Source organism: Aspergillus pseudonomiae, assembly GCF_009193645.1.
Source record: "Aspergillus pseudonomiae strain CBS 119388 unplaced genomic scaffold BDV37scaffold_10, whole genome shotgun sequence".
In the NCBI taxonomy this organism is placed as follows: Eukaryota; Fungi; Ascomycota; class Eurotiomycetes; order Eurotiales; family Aspergillaceae; genus Aspergillus; species Aspergillus pseudonomiae.
In genome coordinates this window covers 1-19351 of record NW_022476002.1, presented here as the reverse complement: position 1 = coordinate 19351, position 19351 = coordinate 1, and the positions used below count along the sequence as shown (strand labels likewise).

The 19351-nt window shown below is 48.7% G+C and overlaps 7 protein-coding genes across 7 annotated transcripts; 4 read left to right on the top strand and 3 right to left on the bottom strand.

Moving 5' to 3' along the window:
- Positions 1–1174: 1174 nt before the first annotated feature.
- On the top strand, positions 1175–1413 carry BDV37DRAFT_279701 (uncharacterized protein; the record flags this gene model as incomplete). The annotated part of the gene is made up of 2 exons (XM_032086383.1): positions 1175–1341; positions 1404–1413. The coding sequence occupies 2 exons, from the start codon at positions 1175–1177 to the stop codon at positions 1411–1413; spliced, it is 177 nt and encodes a 58-aa protein (XP_031944851.1).
- A 747-nt stretch (positions 1414–2160) lies between these two features.
- BDV37DRAFT_279700 (uncharacterized protein) lies at positions 2161–4199 on the bottom strand (the record flags this gene model as incomplete). Its single annotated transcript, XM_032086382.1, has 4 exons — positions 2161–3831; positions 3883–3948; positions 4006–4097; positions 4181–4199. 4 exons carry the CDS (start codon positions 4197–4199, stop codon positions 2161–2163), a joined length of 1848 nt encoding a protein of 615 aa, XP_031944850.1.
- A 1096-nt stretch (positions 4200–5295) lies between these two features.
- BDV37DRAFT_279699 (CAP domain-containing protein) lies at positions 5296–5975 on the top strand (the record flags this gene model as incomplete). The annotated part of the gene is made up of 4 exons (XM_032086381.1): positions 5296–5376; positions 5433–5460; positions 5519–5772; positions 5841–5975. The coding sequence occupies 4 exons, from the start codon at positions 5296–5298 to the stop codon at positions 5973–5975; spliced, it is 498 nt and encodes a 165-aa protein (XP_031944849.1).
- Positions 5976–7081: 1106 nt separating this feature from the next.
- On the top strand, positions 7082–8423 carry BDV37DRAFT_4360 (Gfo/Idh/MocA family protein). Its single transcript, XM_032090645.1, has 2 exons — positions 7082–7206; positions 7261–8423. Exons 1-2 carry the CDS (start codon positions 7170–7172, stop codon positions 8286–8288), a joined length of 1065 nt encoding a protein of 354 aa, XP_031944848.1. The 5' UTR covers positions 7082–7169; the 3' UTR covers positions 8289–8423.
- Positions 8424–9511: 1088 nt separating this feature from the next.
- On the bottom strand, positions 9512–11260 carry BDV37DRAFT_4356 (ankyrin repeat domain-containing protein). Its single transcript, XM_032090644.1, has 3 exons — positions 10731–11260; positions 9785–10668; positions 9512–9732 (listed from the first exon to the last, which is right to left on the bottom strand). The coding sequence occupies exons 1-3, from the start codon at positions 11123–11125 to the stop codon at positions 9713–9715; spliced, it is 1299 nt and encodes a 432-aa protein (XP_031944847.1). The 5' UTR covers positions 11126–11260; the 3' UTR covers positions 9512–9712.
- A 456-nt stretch (positions 11261–11716) lies between these two features.
- Positions 11717–13121, bottom strand: BDV37DRAFT_240439 (uncharacterized protein). Its single transcript, XM_032081071.1, has 2 exons — positions 12951–13121; positions 11717–12733 (listed from the first exon to the last, which is right to left on the bottom strand). Exons 1-2 carry the CDS (start codon positions 12955–12957, stop codon positions 11820–11822), a joined length of 921 nt encoding a protein of 306 aa, XP_031944846.1. The 5' UTR covers positions 12958–13121; the 3' UTR covers positions 11717–11819.
- A 306-nt stretch (positions 13122–13427) lies between these two features.
- Positions 13428–15065, top strand: BDV37DRAFT_279695 (uncharacterized protein; the record flags this gene model as incomplete). The annotated part of the gene is made up of 4 exons (XM_032086380.1): positions 13428–13440; positions 13577–13839; positions 13908–14220; positions 14284–15065. The coding sequence occupies 4 exons, from the start codon at positions 13428–13430 to the stop codon at positions 15063–15065; spliced, it is 1371 nt and encodes a 456-aa protein (XP_031944845.1).
- Positions 15066–19351: the final 4286 nt, after the last annotated feature.

Below are 19351 nucleotides of genomic sequence, written 5' to 3'. Positions count from 1 at the left end.
GTAGCTGTCACAAGTAATGCCTTCCATAACTCCGGAATCGATGCCATCCAACTCGTCTTCCTCCCATTAGGTGTAGAGCCTCTTCATCGGCTTCGAACTCCATCAGGTGGGGGATGCGATTTTACAATAACGGTGTGTTTGTTTGTCTGACGTTCCATCGTATCACCGCTAGAATGTGACAGGCGAGACGGATTGCGCTACCTCAAAGAGGATACGAGACAACCATCTATACAAACCCTCTCAAATGAAGATCAGCATCAGTGGTTCCGCCATCGGGGCTAGTGCCCTGAAAGCCTTTAAGTTGGGTTTAACAAGGTAGTCTCCGCTTCCCCAAAAAAACTGCACCGACCATAGCCATGGGTGTTCTTTCGCTCAACAAACCACAGGACTCACGGGTTTACTTGACGAAGAAAGAAATGAGTATCCCCATAGCCCCTGCAATTAAATGCAACACAGTCGACACTTTTCAATTTAACACCGATGGGGGCAATTCCGAAACAAAGGGGTGATTCCGTTTACGAAGGTTGGAGCCCCTTCGTATTCGTATATGCGGAGACCGAACCAGCCCTAACCAGTCCGGATACAAGGGGTTTTGCCCTGTAATTCGCGCCTCATTCGACGTTAGCCCAAGGGTACCCTGAAAGCTTTGCTTATTCCAAAGAATATCTTGTCTCCTTCGAGAAACTTGATCTTCACCAGGACTAGCCATTTTCGGTGGCAATACGAGCTGTGGTCGTCGTAATTGGCTGGTACCAAGTGCTAGTGTCCGATCAGTGGGGCTGGAAAAGTAACGTTGAACACGAATCTTAACTCAATCGACCAGCCATCCACCGCGAGATTTGCAGACGCGTACTGAGATCAGGGTCCAGCCAGACAGAACTTATGGCGATCATTCACTCCCATTGCTACGTTGGATGGGCCATAAATAGAGCTGATGAAGGGCTTGATAAAACAATTTGCTCCACATTGTGCGGTGCACCGTCAATAGAATATAAATAAGATCCCTTCTATCGAACCCGAACTCCATTTGTTCTTTTGCCCTTCTTTTCCATTCACAGAATTGCGTCGGATTCAGACAGAAAGATGAAGTACTCTCTATTCCTCGCCATAGCAACATCGGTGGTTGCAGTGATGGCTCGTTGCGACGGCTCCTCACAGCCTGGGTGGGAGCAACATGGCTTCTGCGACAACGGCCAACCATGCCATGAGCGTTGCAAAGATGCGGGTTTCACATGTGGTGGCTGCGGTGGTGTATTTTGGAACCAGTGCTGGTGTTGCAACAACTCTTGTTAGTGCCATCGCTGTTCGGCGAGACACGTTGTTGCTGTCTTGGAATGAAACGTAAGTCTGTCTTTTGGAAATATTCGTCGTCTCCATCATGAGACTAATTACCTCGCCAACAGGATTAAGTGAGCAAACATAGGCGAAGTGAACGTCGGAATCCATCTTCACAGCTCGGATCCGTCTGTGGTGTAGCTCTTCACAAGCCTAGCGGCCCCAGCAACCGCTATAAAGCACTGGAAAGAATAGTGACGAATTAAGAGCTTATAATTCTGTCCTCTCCTGTACTGAAGACTTCTGCTCTAGAAACGAGACCTACTTAATATGTACTGCTTATCAAACTCAACTGTCAAGGTCCTACGTTAATGTACTCGTCTGAGACAAATGTATAGTTTGGTGCAAGCCTGTCCAAGAATGTCTTCATGAACGTAGCTGCTCTGGCACTAACGAATCTGAAGAATATTGTAATCGCAATACCCCCAAAAGATAGCCACAGGACACGTTTTACTATACCTAAAAGAGGTGGAGACGGGACTAGGAGCTCGAATGTGAGAAATCCCACAAGCCAAGCTGATTATTTGGTCTCCCATTTGTGGAATATTCCCTACCAAGGCGCCATGCATGTCGGACTTGGCTACGAATGTAGGGAATGATCATGCGAAGAATTTGCTTCGGTACTGGATCACCCGAAGGTTTATACCAGTTTACCGACTTACTAGTCGACCATCTGGGGTGCTGCATCCTTTAGTCCGGCTGCCAAACTGGCCATACCACTGTCAGCTCAAAGGGCGTGATTCAGGGCTTTCTCTGTCCAACACAATTAGAGTCTTCTGCATCTTAACTACACAAATTCGACAAATTATGTGACACTTCCCAGGCTCAGCCCACTAGTGCACTCTCTGGTGGGCCGAGATAGCTATCTAACTGCCCCTCTAGCGCAAGAATAATCTTCTCCAGATACACTTCTGGCGAATTGACAGCCCAATCGAGTATATGCGGACCCTGTTCAAGGGCGGCAATCTCGATATCCCTTGTCCAGACCTGGTCCGCCACTGCCTCGGTCCACCCAGGAGGCGTGTCCCCAGCCTCTTCAGGCTCAGCCAGTAGTCTTGTGAAGTTCGCTTCTTGACCATCGATTGATAACGAGAATTTCATCGGTAGGTTTGGATCTGTGTCCAGGGCACCATTGATGTATACAGTCAAATTGAATGATTTAGTCGAGTTGAAGAGATAGAAATCGTACTCAGCCAACGCAGATTTTGCGCCTTCTTCAGATTCTCGAGCTTGCACGTACGGCCGGAGTGCGACGGATCCGGACCGAGCTCGCGACCCTAGATACGGAATATGTTTGAAAGATACCGTATCCGATGAGGAGCGTTGGAAATGCGGACCTTCCATGGACACGAAGCCGCCTGACTCAGGGAACCCGGTGAAGTTGGTCGGGACGCGGTGGTTGCGGATTGGAATGTGGATTAGATCAAAATACGGAGGAGACGGTTGGCATTCTACATGTAGCTGAATTGTCTCGGTAAAGTTGGTTGGGACAGCGGGCCAGTCGATCGAGACTTCGAGGTGTTCCTCGGGGTGTTCTTTCGAGAGTATGCCTGATGTCTGGGAGATCTGAACCCATGAATAGGGTGTCGAGATAGACCATTTGAGCGGCTTGCGATGGTCGCCCCGATGGAAGAGCTCAATGAGCCGTGATTTTGGGCCGTAGGGATCCATAAGTGGGAGTACTGGTGAAAAGCCTTCCTCAGTTGGTAGGGAAGGATTGATAGACCCACAGATCCGACCTTGGCGATAAGCACTAAGAGACTGCTCGACGTAGATACCCAGGTTGCCAAAGGCGTAGTCGAAGTCCTGTCGTAGCTGCACATACGATAGATTTGCAACGACGTCGCATGATGAGGGACGCCAGTCTGCGATGCCCATATCAAATTTGGGAGTCGACATGATGCCCTCCCATTTGCCATTTGCAAGGTTGTCATACTCCAATGTCAAGTCATGATCTTCCTCAAAGTACTCTAGTACCTCTCCCGCTACCATGTTGGCTGAGTTACGGCGTTCGAAGCTGTACTGGCGGTTTTTGCCTTGGCCAAGGATTGTTTGGTAGTAGTTGAATCCCGCCGTCGCGGGATAAGTTAGGAGATGATAGCAAGCATTGTGGCGCTCGCTAGGTAACGACTGCTGAATTTCTTGTGCTTTCGTGGCCAGCTTTCTCCACTGATCGAGCACCTGCCCGGCCTCTCGGAAGTTGACTATGGAATATGTCGTTGGTTCCAGCATTTCAAATTTGCGCAGACCCGCTAGGTGGCTATATTCCATCAAAGCCGATGCAATCTGCTCGGAGTACTTATCACCAAGGTCTCGCGTGGCTAGAGCTTTGAGGTATAGGGGAATGGTGTCGAAATCAAACCGGGACGTATCCAACGCAAGGTCCAGGGCGAATGAGAGAGGAATCTCCATAGGCTTGATGTCGCCAACATTAATGACCCAAACTCTGTCGGCTCCACGCTCGTAGGCTTGTGACAGCTCCTTGTATACCTTGGGCTATAGAGGTTTAGATAATAGTTCCCTTGAATGAGATAAGAGGCGACTAACCAGATTGTTGTTGTTTTGCCATTTCCAGCTCTTGGGTCTACCAACATAGTCAAAGTGATAGTAAAGCTGAGAGCATGGTTAGAAGAACAAGATTATCATCAGAGAACCAGAGGGCAAGCTTACACCAATGCCACCAGACCTCTGTCGCTCCTTCTCTGTAGGCAGTCTCTGGACATTACCCCAATTATCATCGGGGAATATCAATGTCACATCGTCTGGCAGGTTTCTTGAATCGTATTATAACACCTTATGACGTCCAGTCTGCATAAGTTGCGCAAATGCGAATGAAAGACAGTACATTCAAGTATTAATAACATTTTATCTTGGTGTTCAAATTGGCCAATGTCAAGGGAATACTAATTAGCTGAAATCGTCTTAGTTCTGTAAGCATCTGCAATCATGTGTAAGGGAATAGAATAATATAAAAAAATCATATATGGCGGGTCCACTGTTGTAGTATCAATTGATTGGCGTCTTGCATAGTCTTCTTACATCCAGTTGATGAGTGGAACCATCAACCGTTGAATCTGACACTAGGCTTCTAGATAAGTATTGCTTCTCCAAAAGAATTGAGGGTCGTAACACTTAACGAGGAAGGTAGTCAAGTTGAGCTAGATTAATCTTCAGTGGATATGACCCCCTGACTGGTTGTTGTACGGGAACCCCGGGTCAAATATCCTGTCAGGGCATCTTCAAGCTTTGATGATCTTCATTCTAGCACCGAGGATCTTCATTTCAGCTCCAATGGCCTTAATCGCTAACTTGATTGGAAGACTACGAAGACCGATAAACGCTAAGCAACCAAAGTACCCGTTGCCTAGGGTTTACTTGGGTTGTGATTTTAGCAATTAAAAAGAGTGACTAAATTACGCTTGAATAGAGGTGCCTCCTCAAAAGATTCCGTTGACCTGAGAATACCTTACAAACTATTCGCCCATGATGTGCGGACGAATGGGATGATTTGTCGTTCCACAGATTCTTTGATGGATCTGCAATGTAATTAAATGTAGCCTCGTGTTTCCACTTTTGGTTCAATATACGGAATAATTTTAAAGCTCAGGCTTCCGGGCACAACTAGTGCCATGACTATCAGACTCCACATAAACCCTTACCAACCTTTGATTAGTTCAGTTGGTTGATCGACATTCTAAAATGAAAGAGTAAATGATAAATCATACAAAAGCCCCCACAGCTATTAAACTTAAAAGGTATATAATTCAACACAAAAAGGGGTCCAGCCCGTACAAAACATCCAGCAAACTCCTCATCGCAAGATATTCTCCGACATCTTAAGGGTTTATTCGACTTCAAGGCACCTTGGTAACGCATTTGGTTAAAGCCTTTTGCCCATAGCCCCTTCTGCCTACATTCAATGAGCTTATTCTTTTTGAGCTGAACAACCTGATCGCCAAAATGAAGTCCCCAGTCAGCTTTGTTGCGATTATGCTATTTTGTCTCTCTGGGGCTCGAGCTTCATTTACCGATGCAGACAAGGTATGTTTGACATGCAAATCATAACCAACCTGTGGATATATTCCTAATATGGATAGCAACGGGCTGTTTCCCTTCATAACAACCGTAAGTGCGAAACTAAATTATGTTGAATGATATTCCCCATTAACTGTGGATACTCAAGACCGATCTTCCGTGACGCCAAGCGCTAGTAACATGAAGCCCATCGAGTGGGATGAAGGTCTCGCCACAGCTGCCCAGCAATTGGCCGATAGCTGCAAATTCGAGCATAATCGTGCCGGGCAAAACTTATATGAGGGCAGTGATCCAGCGAATCTTGTGAAACAGGCAATAGATGCGTGGCACAATGAACATAAAGACTATAATTACGATAGCAATACATGCGGGCCCAATGCGATCTGTGGACATTACACTCAAGTAAGTGATATACACCATAAGATTCACTGTATGGCATTGGAAGTAGCTTATGAATCTTTTACAACTAGGTTGTTTGGGCGGACTCTTCCAAAGTCGGTATGGCTGTATCCTCGAGGAAGTGTGAAAGTGGCATGTATATTGTAGTCGCCAACTATGACCCTGTTGGCAACTATGCTGGCGAAAAACCTTACAAGCAACAGTGATCAACCTTCACAGTGTGTTGATGGATGGAATCAAGGCAAGGATGATCTATGTCATAATGCACGGTGAGAAATAGGGGCATTCTTGGACAAGCCCAGGTCATCGTGGGAGGGGCGGCTTTTGTATCTACTACATTTGCGTTCTTGAAGCACAACCGGGGATCCAATACCCTCTGGTTAAGCGGGGAGGGAGATTCTGACAAACGATGAACCATGACACATCAAACTGGATGATGAGATAAACTACTAGGTTGGATTAGAAATAACTCTATCTCATATGCATGCATTATCTCCGGTCAAAGCGTCCAACATACGTCGGGGTGGCTGCAACCCGACTTAACGATAATCAGCTGAGAAGGCACAAAGGCAGCTACTCAGTTGGTCATATTTCAAGTACCCACTATCTTACAACATTAGGAGTAGCTCGTAGGAGCAAAGAAGAACATTCAGTGAGCCAGTGAGTCATACGAGGTATACCTTCGCACAGGCAAAGGCAAGAGGACATTGGAAAGGCATCCATCCTGAAAGCAATGACTGACCAACTTCTATCATACAGTTCCGATAGTACAAGCATATGTCAGCCCAGGTCTATCGGGTCTCGATGTAAGCATAGCAGACGTATATATCGAATTCTTTGATTTTCGCTCCCGTGGAGCCGTCTGACTTCTAGACGTCCAGGCTCCTTGTGTGCATAACGTCCCCGGTCACCTGTCGAGAGCTCAATGTCTTAGCAATCAGTTGGTACAATGAACAAGCTGATCAAGCAAAGAACAGACAACGTCTGCTAGAGAACCATCTATATTGTGGACACGAGAAACCGATGAAACAAAAGCCAACTTGTTAATTTGGATAATACGCCAGTAGTCAACATTCATGCTGTACAGTACACGAGGACAAAATAGTAGTAATCTAAACACTAATGTTATACATCCTACGTCCATAGACAATGCTACTTGATATCAATTCCCCGTGACGGGGTTTGAATTTCCCTTCTCTGGCTAGACTTATCGGTTCAGACGCATGACTCAATACACTTCATATAATTGGTGGCATTTTCTCGTTCGATAAGTGATAAGTGAAGAACAGCCATGGAAATCAATTTCCGGCATCAGGATATAAACTCCAAGCTCCCCGCCAACAGACACCAGACTCTCCCATCACCGACCAAATCTCGGTTTCCGCCACCAGTCACCAATCATGTCAGAACCACCTTCCATCCGCTGGGGAATTATCAGTAAGCCTCCCACATTCTACCTCACAAAAAACACCAGGCTAACAAACCTTCCAGCCACGGGCCTCATCTCATCCTGGTTCGTCGAAGACCTAGTGCTAGCCCGGGAAAACCCCAAAGTCAAGCATATCGTACAAGCCATCGGGTCCTCGGCGCTCGAAAAAGGCCAACGCTTCGCAGCCAAGCACTGCCCGCAAAGCACACCGACCATCTACGCGTCCTACGAAGAAGTGTACAACGACCCAGCCGTTGACGTCGTGTACATCGGGACGCCGCACTCATTCCACAAAAAGAACTGCCTGGACGCCATCCGCGCCGGCAAGCCCATCCTCTGCGAGAAGGCCTTCACGCTGAACACCGCCGAAGCGCGGGAAGTGTTCGCCGCAGCCGCAGAGAAGAATGTATACGTGCACGAGGCCATGTGGCTGCGCCACCGCCCGCTGGTGCACGAGCTGCGCAGACTGCTTCACGAGGAGAAGGTGGTCGGGGACATCTTCCGCACGGTGGTTGATTTCGCCCTCGATGTCGATATCCCCAGTCTGCCCCTGACGTCGCGGTACAGGGATCCGGCACTGGGTGCGGGCTCGCTCCTGGATTTGGGTGTTTATTCCCTCACGTGGGCTATCCTGACCCTCGATCCGGGGTCGCCGGAGAAGTCGGAGCTGCCGCATGTTTTGGCGACCCAGACGCATCTGCATGGTGTCGAGGTTACCACTGCTGTGCTGTTGAGGTATCTCTCGTCTGGGAGACAGGGTATTGTTAGCTCGACCACGATGATGCCCGGGGACCCGGTTCATATTGCCCGGATTCAGGGGTCGAAGGGGTATATTGATGTTGAGGGGCCGGCGGCTTCGATGCCTCTTTCGTTTACGGTGTATGAGAAGGGTGTGGTGGGGGAAGGCAAGAAGTATGAGTTTCCGCGGATTGGACGTGGGTATATCTACGAGGCGGATAATACTGCTTTGGATGTACTAGCAGGCAGGAAACAGAATGAGTACATGCCGTGGTCGGAGACTCTCCGTGTGATGGAAATTATGGATGAGATTCGTCGCCAGGGAGGTACGAGATATCCTGTCGATGTATGATGGTGGAACTCCTTGGACTGGTGCAATCTTCTCTCTAGGTCTGGACGCATGGGGAAACTGACAGTTATGAATTATGAGTGTCTGCGAAGTCAGATAGTTAAAGTGTGTTATTAAAAGTACAGACTAGAACAAACGGGGCTTCGGTTCTGATATCCATGATGTAACAAACTATTATCCATAAAAACATACACACCACTATGGTACACTCCACCCCATTGATGCACGTCCTTCTTATACAAGAATGTAAACACTCGAGCCCATTATGTACGAGCGCCTCTTCCTCCTTCCTACACTTCTATCCGATGATGCAGATCTAGGATGGCCCGACTTTAGGAGGGTTTGGGAAAGGACTCGATTAATCCCGGCGTATTCATGCTTCCGGTCTCGAAGAGGGATCGCCTGCAGGACACATCGTGCATTCATGCCGGGAGGTCTCTTGTTATCCTTGCACCATTGGCATTGCTCTCCTTTGATGCGCTTGTCCGGGTCTGCTTTGGCGTTGAGAAGCTCTTGGACCTTCTTTAGGCTCTGCGATTTGGCCGCGAAATGAAGCGGCGGCAAACCATTTGTCGCATGGGGACGATCCTTGTCTGCTCCACAGTGTATTAACATAGCCAGCAACCCATCTTGCCAGTGGTCTATGGCTTGATGGAGTGGTGTATTCCCTTTGCGGTCAAGGATATTCTTGTCTGTTTCTGGGAATTCGCAGAGCTTGTCCACGGATTTCCTGTGTCCCCCCTTGATAGCCTCGTGCAAGGGGGGTTCGAAACCTGAGTCGGCAGCTGGATTTTCGTTGGCGAGATCTGGATCGTGCTTGCAAAACTCTTCGATGAGTTGTACTCTACCGTGTCTTGCTGCCTGGGATAATGCAGGAAACCCATATGTGCTTGTGAGCAACTGTCCCTTTTCATGTGAACGTAAGAACTCCTGGATGAGACGGATCGCTGTCTTCTCGTCGGACTCGGGCAGTTCCATAACATGTTCGAGCGGCACCTTACCATCCCTGTCCTTGCAGTTAGCTGTTGCCTTCTGCGATAGTAAAAAACGCACAATCTCAACGTTCAGGGACTTCACGGCGTAGTGGAGGGGCGTTTCTTTGTTCCCGCCTTTAGCATCCACGGAAGGCATCGTTTCCGCTAGGAGCTGTACAAGGTCTTTATTGGACAGGTCGATGGCATAGTCGATTGGAGTCTTTCCGTACTGGTCTCTCTTACACGGAGACGCATTCGCGTTGAGAAGCAGTTGCACGATTTCCTGGCACCCCGCTTCCACAGCGAGATGCAAAGGAGTCTTCTCATGTATGTCTCGCCACTCAACCATCGCTCCTTCACTGAGAAACAGCGTAACTAACTCGTATTTCTTCGCTTTTACTGCACAATGCAGTGGCGTCTCCTTATTACGGATTCCTGTCAGAATGTGGCACTTCATCGGCCCCACGAGTTGTCTGCATACGTCAACAAGGCCCTGTGTGGCGGCAACATGCAACTCCGTATTACCATTCACGTCCACAGCCCCAGGGTGAGGCTGCAACCCAAGCACTTGTTCGATGATCTCTTTACGGCCGTCGCGCAAGGCAACGTGCAATAAGGATTCCCCTGCGTCATTCTGGGTCCTGACATTCGCACCTCTCTCGACAAGCACTCGAATGGCATCCATACGGCCGGATTTCACCGCCCTCATTAACGGTGTATATCCTAGATAGTGAGGAGACGTACTTCTGGCTTCCATATTTGCTTTTCTGTCCAGGAGAAGGCCGATGGTAGAGACACGGCCAGTGCCAGCCGCAGACAGCAGCGCGGTGCTGCCGTACGAACTTAGCTTATCAATCTCCGCTCCTCGCTCTAAGAGGGTTTCCACGACCCTGTCGTGTCCACGCTTGGCTGCCAGGCACAACGGCAGATTGTCGTCACACTGTTCATTCACATCCGCCCCTAGATCAAGAAAAATGTTGACGCCGTGGACGGAGTCCGACTTTATTGCGCCCATGAGGTGGCTGGATCGCTGCTTTTCCGAAGCTTTACCGTCGGATAGCAAGACCGTTTTCAGGGTTTCGTAGAACTTCTCACGCTCCCTCTCCCGGCCTTGCTGGATAGCAGCTTGACGTTGTTGCTCCTTGAATAGGAGACTGGGAGCTTGGAGAGGAGGTCCAGGGATGGCGGGAAGGTCGTCGTAGATATCCCCATCAGCGATACTGCTTGGCGGGGTAGCATAGGTGGATGGCGGATACTCCGGCTGTACGTCTAGATAGCCTGGTGTGTCAGGGGAAACATCCCAGGGCCGCCCTTCATACCGAATCTGGGCCTCCAGTTCCTGTTGTACGTCATTATTTTGGCTGTTAAATAGTCGTTGGAGGGAAGAAGCATCGGAAATGGCGTCGGGCCTATGTCATAGAGCTGGGTTAGCCATGAAGTAGCACCAGTCACGCATCCGATAAGCACTTACGAATCCAGGTCCGACGTGCTGGTCAATCTTTGAAGGTTCATGGTGTATTGTTGCAGCGTCTCAATGAGTCGGGTCCACGAGTCACAAACATACTCTCTGCCGTGGCTGGAGAATCGGTACAATCGCAACCGCCGCTCAAACAAGTCGAGCGCCCAGGTTGACCCAAGAAGTACAGAGGTAAAGAGGGGAATCGGCAGCGTAATCGGCTCCAGGATGTACCGAAGTGAACGTTGTATTTCGAAATTTAAGTTTATCAGTACCGCGAGAGCTTGATCCTGCGATGTGCTTAAATCTTCCTCGAACTGTATCTCGGAAGCTAGTCTAATGACCCTGATACAACTGTCCAGCAGCGGCCAAATACACAGGAGAAGCCTGTCCTTCGATGAGGAAGACATGATGACAAAAGGACCGGTCGGAGGTGAGGCTTTCTAAACGATAGCATGGAGAAGGTCAATGCCGATCAAGGGATCAGTAGCTCCCCCGCTATGAAGCATTTAATCTCACCCAGTGGGGTTGGCTCCATATATGCTTTGAATCTATTCTAGTCACCACCACTTCATTAATTTGTATTCCGCTTACTATTATCGTTGCCTAAGCGAAACTGAGCCTCATTTTGAAGAGAGGTGTGGTTGTCGTTGATACGCTGCCTTGCTGCCCTGGGCTACGTCAGGTTATGTCTGCCCAATAGGATCGTGGCGTTGACTCTAGTAAGCCCGGCCTTATTCGCTCGACGTTCGATCTGATGCAAGTTGAAAAAGGAAGGTCCCTGTATCTTGGGCTAGAAAGGAGACAAGAAGAAGTGGCGACTGTTGTGTCTAGATGCCCCACTATCTTGAGGGGAAACATTGTATATATATATTCAATCGATATTTTTAAACTATATTTAATATACTTAATATATTTTAGATAGGCATCTTTCTCTACTTTGAATATCACTGATTATGAAACTTCAATCAGAATTCAATTTAAGAAAAAACTGGCTGAGTTAGAAGCATTTGCAAATAGCTAGATTTTGAAGATGGCGCGCAAAAATTGAAAAAATACGCCAAGAACGCACTGAAAGACATTTTGCATATGCTAAATCGTTCGTCAAAACACAGTGCCGGCGATATCTCTGAAGTCATTCGCAGGGATGACAACATCGGTCTCTGCAGGACCACGGCCTCTGTCGTACAGGGCCTCGAACGGAATCGTCATGGGTGCTCCAGTCACTGAGTTTGGAGTAACCATCACTTCCTGGGCAGCGTAGGGACGTTGGTTGACTGCTGGTTGAGTAGTCAGGGGAGGAATATTGGGCACCTGCTGTCGCAGTTGATTGAGGTACCCTCTCGTGAGGGGAGTGGGCGCATTAGCAGGCACCAGTTGCCACTTCTCGAACCGCATATAATTCTTTTTCACGATTATGAGTATGACGATGCGAACTCTTCCGTCCGAATTTTCAAACCACCACCGTGCGTCTTCTTTGAGCTTATTATACGACTCACTGACACCCGTCTCTACAACTAGCGTCGGCCAGTCCACAATACCGCCAGACGGGCGTCGAGTAAAAGGGAAGAAAATCTGGTCTGCTTCTTTACCTTTATTGGAGCCAGTGGGTCTGTAGGTGGTGCTCACACCCCATCCTCTATCATTTCTTCTAACCCCCATTGCCGCCAGTTGATCCTGAATAACAGACCTAAAGTCATCTGTAGGACACTCGTGGCTATAGCCTGGTACTATCTTCATAACGCCGACACTTCCCTCCCACTGGAAACGATATGCTATGCCCCTCAACTCACCCTCGTGGCTTCCAAGCTTCTCCACGGCCCTTTTCGATAAACCCAGAACTACAAGCCACTGATTGCCACTCCCATCATTCGTAGTCAAATTTTCAAGAATTTGCTCTGCTTCAACGATAAGTCTCTTTATATTTGACCAAGTTCGAGTGACGTGTGTAGACGGCAGGCCAACTAATGGCCCAGAGGGAGGCGGGCTGGGGCCGACAGCAACCGTTGTTGGCATGGCTGGGGACGAAACGTTAGAGAATAGCGCGGCCATTGTGAGAATGCCTGAGACAAAGAAAATATTGATGAATTTGGAGAAAACGAAGGTTGTCAAGCACAAGGAAGAAAATATGGGTGGAATGAGGCGAGTGGAAGAAGTGGGATGAGGCGAAAGGAAGAGTGGAATAAGGCGAAAGGAAGAGTGGAAGGAGAGAGATGGTGAATAGGGAAGACTCACTCGACATAGTGGTATCTTTCAGGCAGCGATCGCACGCAACACATTCAATAGTGATGGCTAGAATCTGCTGGGGTTACTTCATGATCACTTTGTATATGATGATGATAACTATAAATATAAGCACTTAACCCCATGCGGGGTAAACCGGCGAAGCTTACCCGACGGAGATCATATCGGCGATTGAACTCTAGAACAGTCCCTACAATCTTCCCAATTCCACGTCTTCAGTATCATGCCACCGAGACAGATCCCCTGGTGAGTCTCTATTGTATTTTACATAGTGTGCCTGGTCAATTACTTGAGACATATTCATTGTGCAGTGAGAGCTGTCGAAGTATGTGATTCCACGTCCGCTCGTTCTAACATTCCCTACTAATTTCTCGGGCAGAGCATCATGTCAAATGTTTGTCTACCTAGTTGCTTCCAGGTCTAGGGGAGACGTAAGGCAGAACGCTAAGGGTAGATAATCAGGCAACTATGGCAACCCCAAGTGTGCGCGCTGTGCAAGATCCGGCATAGAATGTATTCGGAGAGCACCTAGGAGGTTTCGACACACCATCTCGGGTACTTCACCAGCAGGTTTGTCATGATATGAATACATCTATTCAATAACTGACTTTAAGAAGGATACCGTACATTGCAATACATTGATGAAACGCCCAATTTCACCGAATCCTCTCCAACAGAGACGTCTTTCCAATCCCCCAAAGCTCTGGACAGCAACGTCCATGCACAGTCTCTCTCCCCACTCAACTCTGAAGAAAGCCCGTCCACGCCATTTGGAGTACTCTCTACGCGTCTTCTGGACCCTCCCCATCTTCCTTGGCCGCAAACTGGTCCTAAGGAAGCATGTCTATTGCGGTACTTTGTCGAGTACCTGGCCAGATGGGTGCGTGCCATGACTCCTGTACACGCCCACTAGCTAAATATCTCTCGAACTGAAACTGTATATCTCAGTTTGACCTCTGTGACCCGGAGCGCCATTTCGTCAAGGCCATTCCTCAGATCGCCCGAGGAAGCGAACCACTGCGGAACGCCATTCTGGCCGTATCAGCAAGACACTTCAGCACTTTACCAAAAGAGAAACAGGACAAGATCATCGAAGAGTACGGACTACAGCAAGATCCCGCAATCAACGAAGAGACAGTACTCTATTACCATAACAAATGCATCACGGATCTGAGATCCTTGGCCAGCGAACCAGAAGCCCTCATGGACGAGGTCCTCCTAGCAACAGTAGTGATCCTACGATTCTACGAAGAACTAGACAGTACACACCCACCTCATCCACCATCACAATCACCCATACATCCCCAAAGCTAACCCCTAGCAGGCCCCTTCATCGACCTCCCAAGCGAAACAGCAATCCAAGGCCTCCACGTCTTCGTCGAAGCCCAGGCCAAACCAGCCCTCTCCACGCCCGGTCTCCGTCAAGCCGTCTTCTGGGTCGGCTTCCGACAAGAATTCCACGTAGCCTTCTCCCAACAACGACCCATCCGTCTCCCGCTCTCCATCACAACCCCCTACCTCCTCTGGACCCCGGCCGCAGACCACATCTGGGCGAACCGCCTCCTCATCATCTGCGCCTACGCCCTGCAATACTGCTATGACGACCAACCCGCCCCTCCAGAGCGATACTATGACCTTATCGACCTCCACAACCGCTGGCTCCAATGTCGTCCGCCTTCCTTCTCGCCCGTCTACTACCAGAAACCAGACCACGGACTAGGCGAGCTCTTCCCCCGGATCTGGTACCTGGATGATTGCCACATCGTCGCGTCCCAGAGTATGGGTCTACTCAATATCCTCTTGACGGCTTACTCGCCCCATATACCCCGTGTCGGGCCGATCTGTCGCGAGTCTATGGATGTCATGAACGCCAAGTTACGATCGACTGTCTTTGAGATCTGTGGCATTGCGTTGTCAAACCGGCAGTCGCCGCCTGCATTTACGACTGTTTGTATTGCTATTAATATCTGCGGGGACCGGTTTACGGATTTGAAGGAGCAGCAGGCATTGATGGAGGTTCTTGTTAGTACGACTAGGGAGACGAACTATTGGCCGACGACGGTGTCGCAGATGAGGTTGAAGGAGGTGTGGGGGTGGGATGCTTGAGTGATGTAGTAATCAGTTCCAATGTTATGCAAATCGTCCTTGACCTGCTATATTATATTTATGCATTGCGTTTCTCGGATGCTTGATACTGGGGGTGGGAGGGAGGTAGCAACATGGGGGTGGTATAGTCACACATTCTCCGGGGGAGAACTAGTACATGCCTCCCTCTCAAGCTGATGGTATACTGTGAAGAACAAGAGGCATCTAGTTAGAGTACCTCTTTTCTATGCTCTCTGAATCAACCTTCGGATGCTACCTTCATGCATACACTCATACTATGGACCGAGTAAGGCAGTCTCTGGAGTAGCTATTCGGTATCGATGCTATCTTTCTTGTACAGGGGTCTAACAGCAACTGCGAACCTTGGCAGATCTTCGAAAGTTGGCTTCTCGCCAGCAGTATAGCTGTCCTTCAAAATATTATAACAATCCAAATGACACCAGACAGACGGACTTGGGGATTTTGAACAGCGTGGACATGGAAGCATACACACCGTGGGGACGGTGAGGTGATTCCATAGAGATTTACACTTGATCAAGTATCGATGCTTGCCCATTGTCTGCACAGCATACATGAAGCCGGCCACGTATGGATACCACCATATCGACAGAATGACATCGCAAAGCCATAGTACTATGAAATCTACATAAACTCCCAAAACACGGATATGTAGTCCGAGGAAATATGTCCAAATGAAGCATCATTCGGAACAAAGTGCCGCCAACTCCAACAGCTTCATCCAAAGGGGCAATAATAATCTGATACCTGGTACCTGGTACCTACTACTACCTGGAGGTTGGGCTGCATGTCGGCTACGCGAGGAGTCTAAGTAGACCCTCTCGAAAGAATCAAGGTTAGCTCGGCTCGCATATGTTTATTGTCATTGACTTGGTATATGCTATGTCTCTCCTCGCTGAGGATGCAGATAACCTGTCGGCTTCGACGGCTTCTTGGTTCCGGCACCTCCAAGCCAATCAAGAGCAATGGCATTGTTTTGCAAGCGAAACTTCAAAATGTTCAGATGCCTGTGCAGCCTACCCGTTACACCCGGCGGGTGAGGTCAGATGATGACGATATGGTTTCGAGGTCGATATGCAGCCTGGTGGTTATCCCTAATAGGAAAGGAAACCCTAAAAAAGGCTAAAAGAGAAGCCAAGCAAGGACCAGGTAGTAAAACCGAGGGGATATAAATGGCCACTGCCAAGGGAGAATATCCAGCCGAGGTCCGTCGATTAAGATAGGTCTCTGTGGCCTGCAGTAGCATCATCAAATATCAAAGTTTGTCCAACCACCGCTTAACCCGAACTGGAGTGTTCAAAACACAGAGTCAGCGATCCTTGGAAGACACAGCTTCACACATGGATCCATTCATCACACAGGATCTGGAGTAGGGAGACGAACGAATGGGAGTAGAATCGCCATGAGTCATCGACGTAGTGTCCCGAAAGCCTCGAGTGGTCGAAGGGATCGCTCGGACGGACTCAACTCAATGCCTAACTCCGGAGCAAATGTCCGTCCTCAGTATATGGTCGGATGTGGCGTGCCGGTGGATCGCAACTCATTCTCCGTAACCGGGAAACCGTCCTAATTACTATTTTCAGGGATCTGCCAGGGCTGAGAAAGGTTCCGCGCGGTGGGTCTCTCTGGACCTAAGGTTCTCGTCGGCTCTTATTTTTGAGGACCAGTAAATCTTCGTTGCTCCGTACTGCCATGAGGCCATACATGGCCTGATATGATGATGCACATCTGGCCAGCGTTCTAGCCAGCGGTCAAGATTTTTTAAGCATGGACATATCATGAAGTAACTTCCGCCGACGCGAGCAGATAGGATTGGCTCGATACTCTATCCAGAACGGTATGTAGTTCAGTTTACACAAGCCTTATATGTATAAGTGTCATGCATTAGCTTATAGACTAAAGTAAGGCCAGGAAAAAATTTTTTCTCATTATCGGACATAAAAGAGTCTAGTTCAGAATATGACACGGACACCTCGGCTGAAAAACTCTGGCATCCATGGATCGGACCCAGTAATTAGGGTGTATCCACTACTAATCCACTGGAACGAGCTTCGCCGACTCAACACCGACTCTCCGACTTTCGCAACCCACGGGACCGCCGTCTGTGGCTTGTGATCGGAAGTTATGAATCTGCACTATGCGATCGATTATGTAATTATGCCGGCATTAGTGAACAAACACATGTTGACCCTCATGTGGAGAGGGACAGCGGGGAGATCGGAAGTTCCAGGTCATTGTTGACCTCACGCATGGCAGCATGCCCCGATCGGTCTCATGTCCAGAACTACCAGCAGTGGACATATGAAGTAATCGAGTACAATTGGGAATGCTCATTTGTGAGAACCTTCAGGGATGGCCAGGTCGTGACGTCACGACATCATCTCGCTGATAAGGATGGCGATAAAGTCTGGCTGGGAAGAGGTACAGAGCGCAGGAGCAAATGACTTGACCCTATGTCATCGAGGGGCAATGGATTGTGGCCAAATCTCATGTCTGGATACTTTGGCAGAGGAGAACTCTGGAGACGTGGTGGGTTGCCATTGGCATGTCCCCCGTTGTAGATTCTGCGGCACGACCGTCCGTACTGGTCCGACCAGCTTAGGATATACGAGAGAGCTTGAGTGAAACATGGGGTACATTTCAACCACTGACAATTCGATATAAGCGACATTGATAATCTGGCGTGGGCAGTGCGATAACCATAATTTGAGTAGTGTGTAGGCAGAACAATACCTTCCGTATCCGTACGCGTATCAAATTAAGGCCAAATGGCAGACCCAGTTCTAGGGCTGTGTTGATGCCACGGGTCCACAGGGGACAGCCACAATGGCCATGTCTCAACACATGGCTAAATCAGACCCAAGATCCCTCGTGGTTGAGTTACTGAAAAGAGAAGGTCACTTTCCGAATCTGTGAGAATCGTATTCGTTCTGCTCGGGGTCTACGAAAGTTTCTAGACAACTGGCCTCCCGACAATGGGCGTTGCCCCGTCCACAACCACAGCCTTCAGTCCATGGGGATGACCTGCCTGGCCAGATTATAGTTCCACGCCAAGAGGGAATCAGAGTAGCCTCAGAAGTAAGGGGTCGCGTCGTTGCGTACGTGTTAGGCAGAGATCCTAGAGATCTCTGGGGGAGCCGCATACGCAGTGCCGAGACTTTTTCTACGATAGGTATATGTATACCAAACAAGTGGTCGGCAGATTATTGGCAGCAAGGGAGGAAATACGGTAGCCTTTCAGTGCGGCCGCAGCTGGGCTTACGTGGGCGGCTGGGCATAAATGGACCGGCGTGGTTGACCCTCGTTACAGGTTTATGAATCTCAGAGAAGACTTGGGCCCTGCGTACATTACTCGGGGTTCGCCCATTTATGCTATATCTGCAGGATAAGCAGTTGAGGCCCCCAAAGTGGAATGGCGGCATCCAAGCCCTGAAGCGTCGGAATTCGCTGACTCCGAGGTCATTCCAACGTCAGAACTGGCATGTATCCTGGTCGATGTAGGACTTCGATCGCCCCTCACGAGTACCTTACAGAGTCCTTTGTCTTCTATCATATTAATTCTCCCCCACATTTCGATGATGCCATCGCTTGTCATGAAAAATGACCCGCGATCAGTAAACAGCCGCATTGTTTGAAGCATTGAAAGCTTAATTGGATTTGAAATCCATCAGAAATTTAACTTCGTATTAGGAAGAAAGTAAGTAATCATCACTAATACCGGCTGGAACGAGAGCCGACCGGAGGAGTGGATATATCAAAGTCGATGAATAATGAGGCAGGATGGATCCAATTTGATGCCTGGAAAGTTCCATTCAGCCTGTAAAATTTGGACTCGGAGGTAGCGGGCGGAAATATTGGTCATCCGAAGTCCTTCACTGCTGGTCGTTGGGTCCCCGTGACTCATCATGATCCAACGTGATTGGGTTGTAGTGGGGCGGTGAGTGAAGGGACTGCCTTATGGGTCCAGGTTGGCAACAATTCCGTGGATCTGCTGGGTCGGATGGGGTTTATGCTCTTCTCCGTTCCGATCGGCGGTCGGGCTTTACACGGTTCACGGAACCTGATTAGCAAAGAAAAAACGAAAAAAAAAAAAAAAAAAAAAAAAAAAAAACAAAAAAAAAAAAAAAAAAAAAAAAGCACAAAAAAAGAAAAAAAAAAGAAAAAAATTATATACGTAGTAAAATAAAAATAAAAAAAAAAAGCTAAAAATCACAGCCAACAGTGGATATATCAAGTCCTTTTCCCTCCCCAGCCAGAGTTTGAAACTA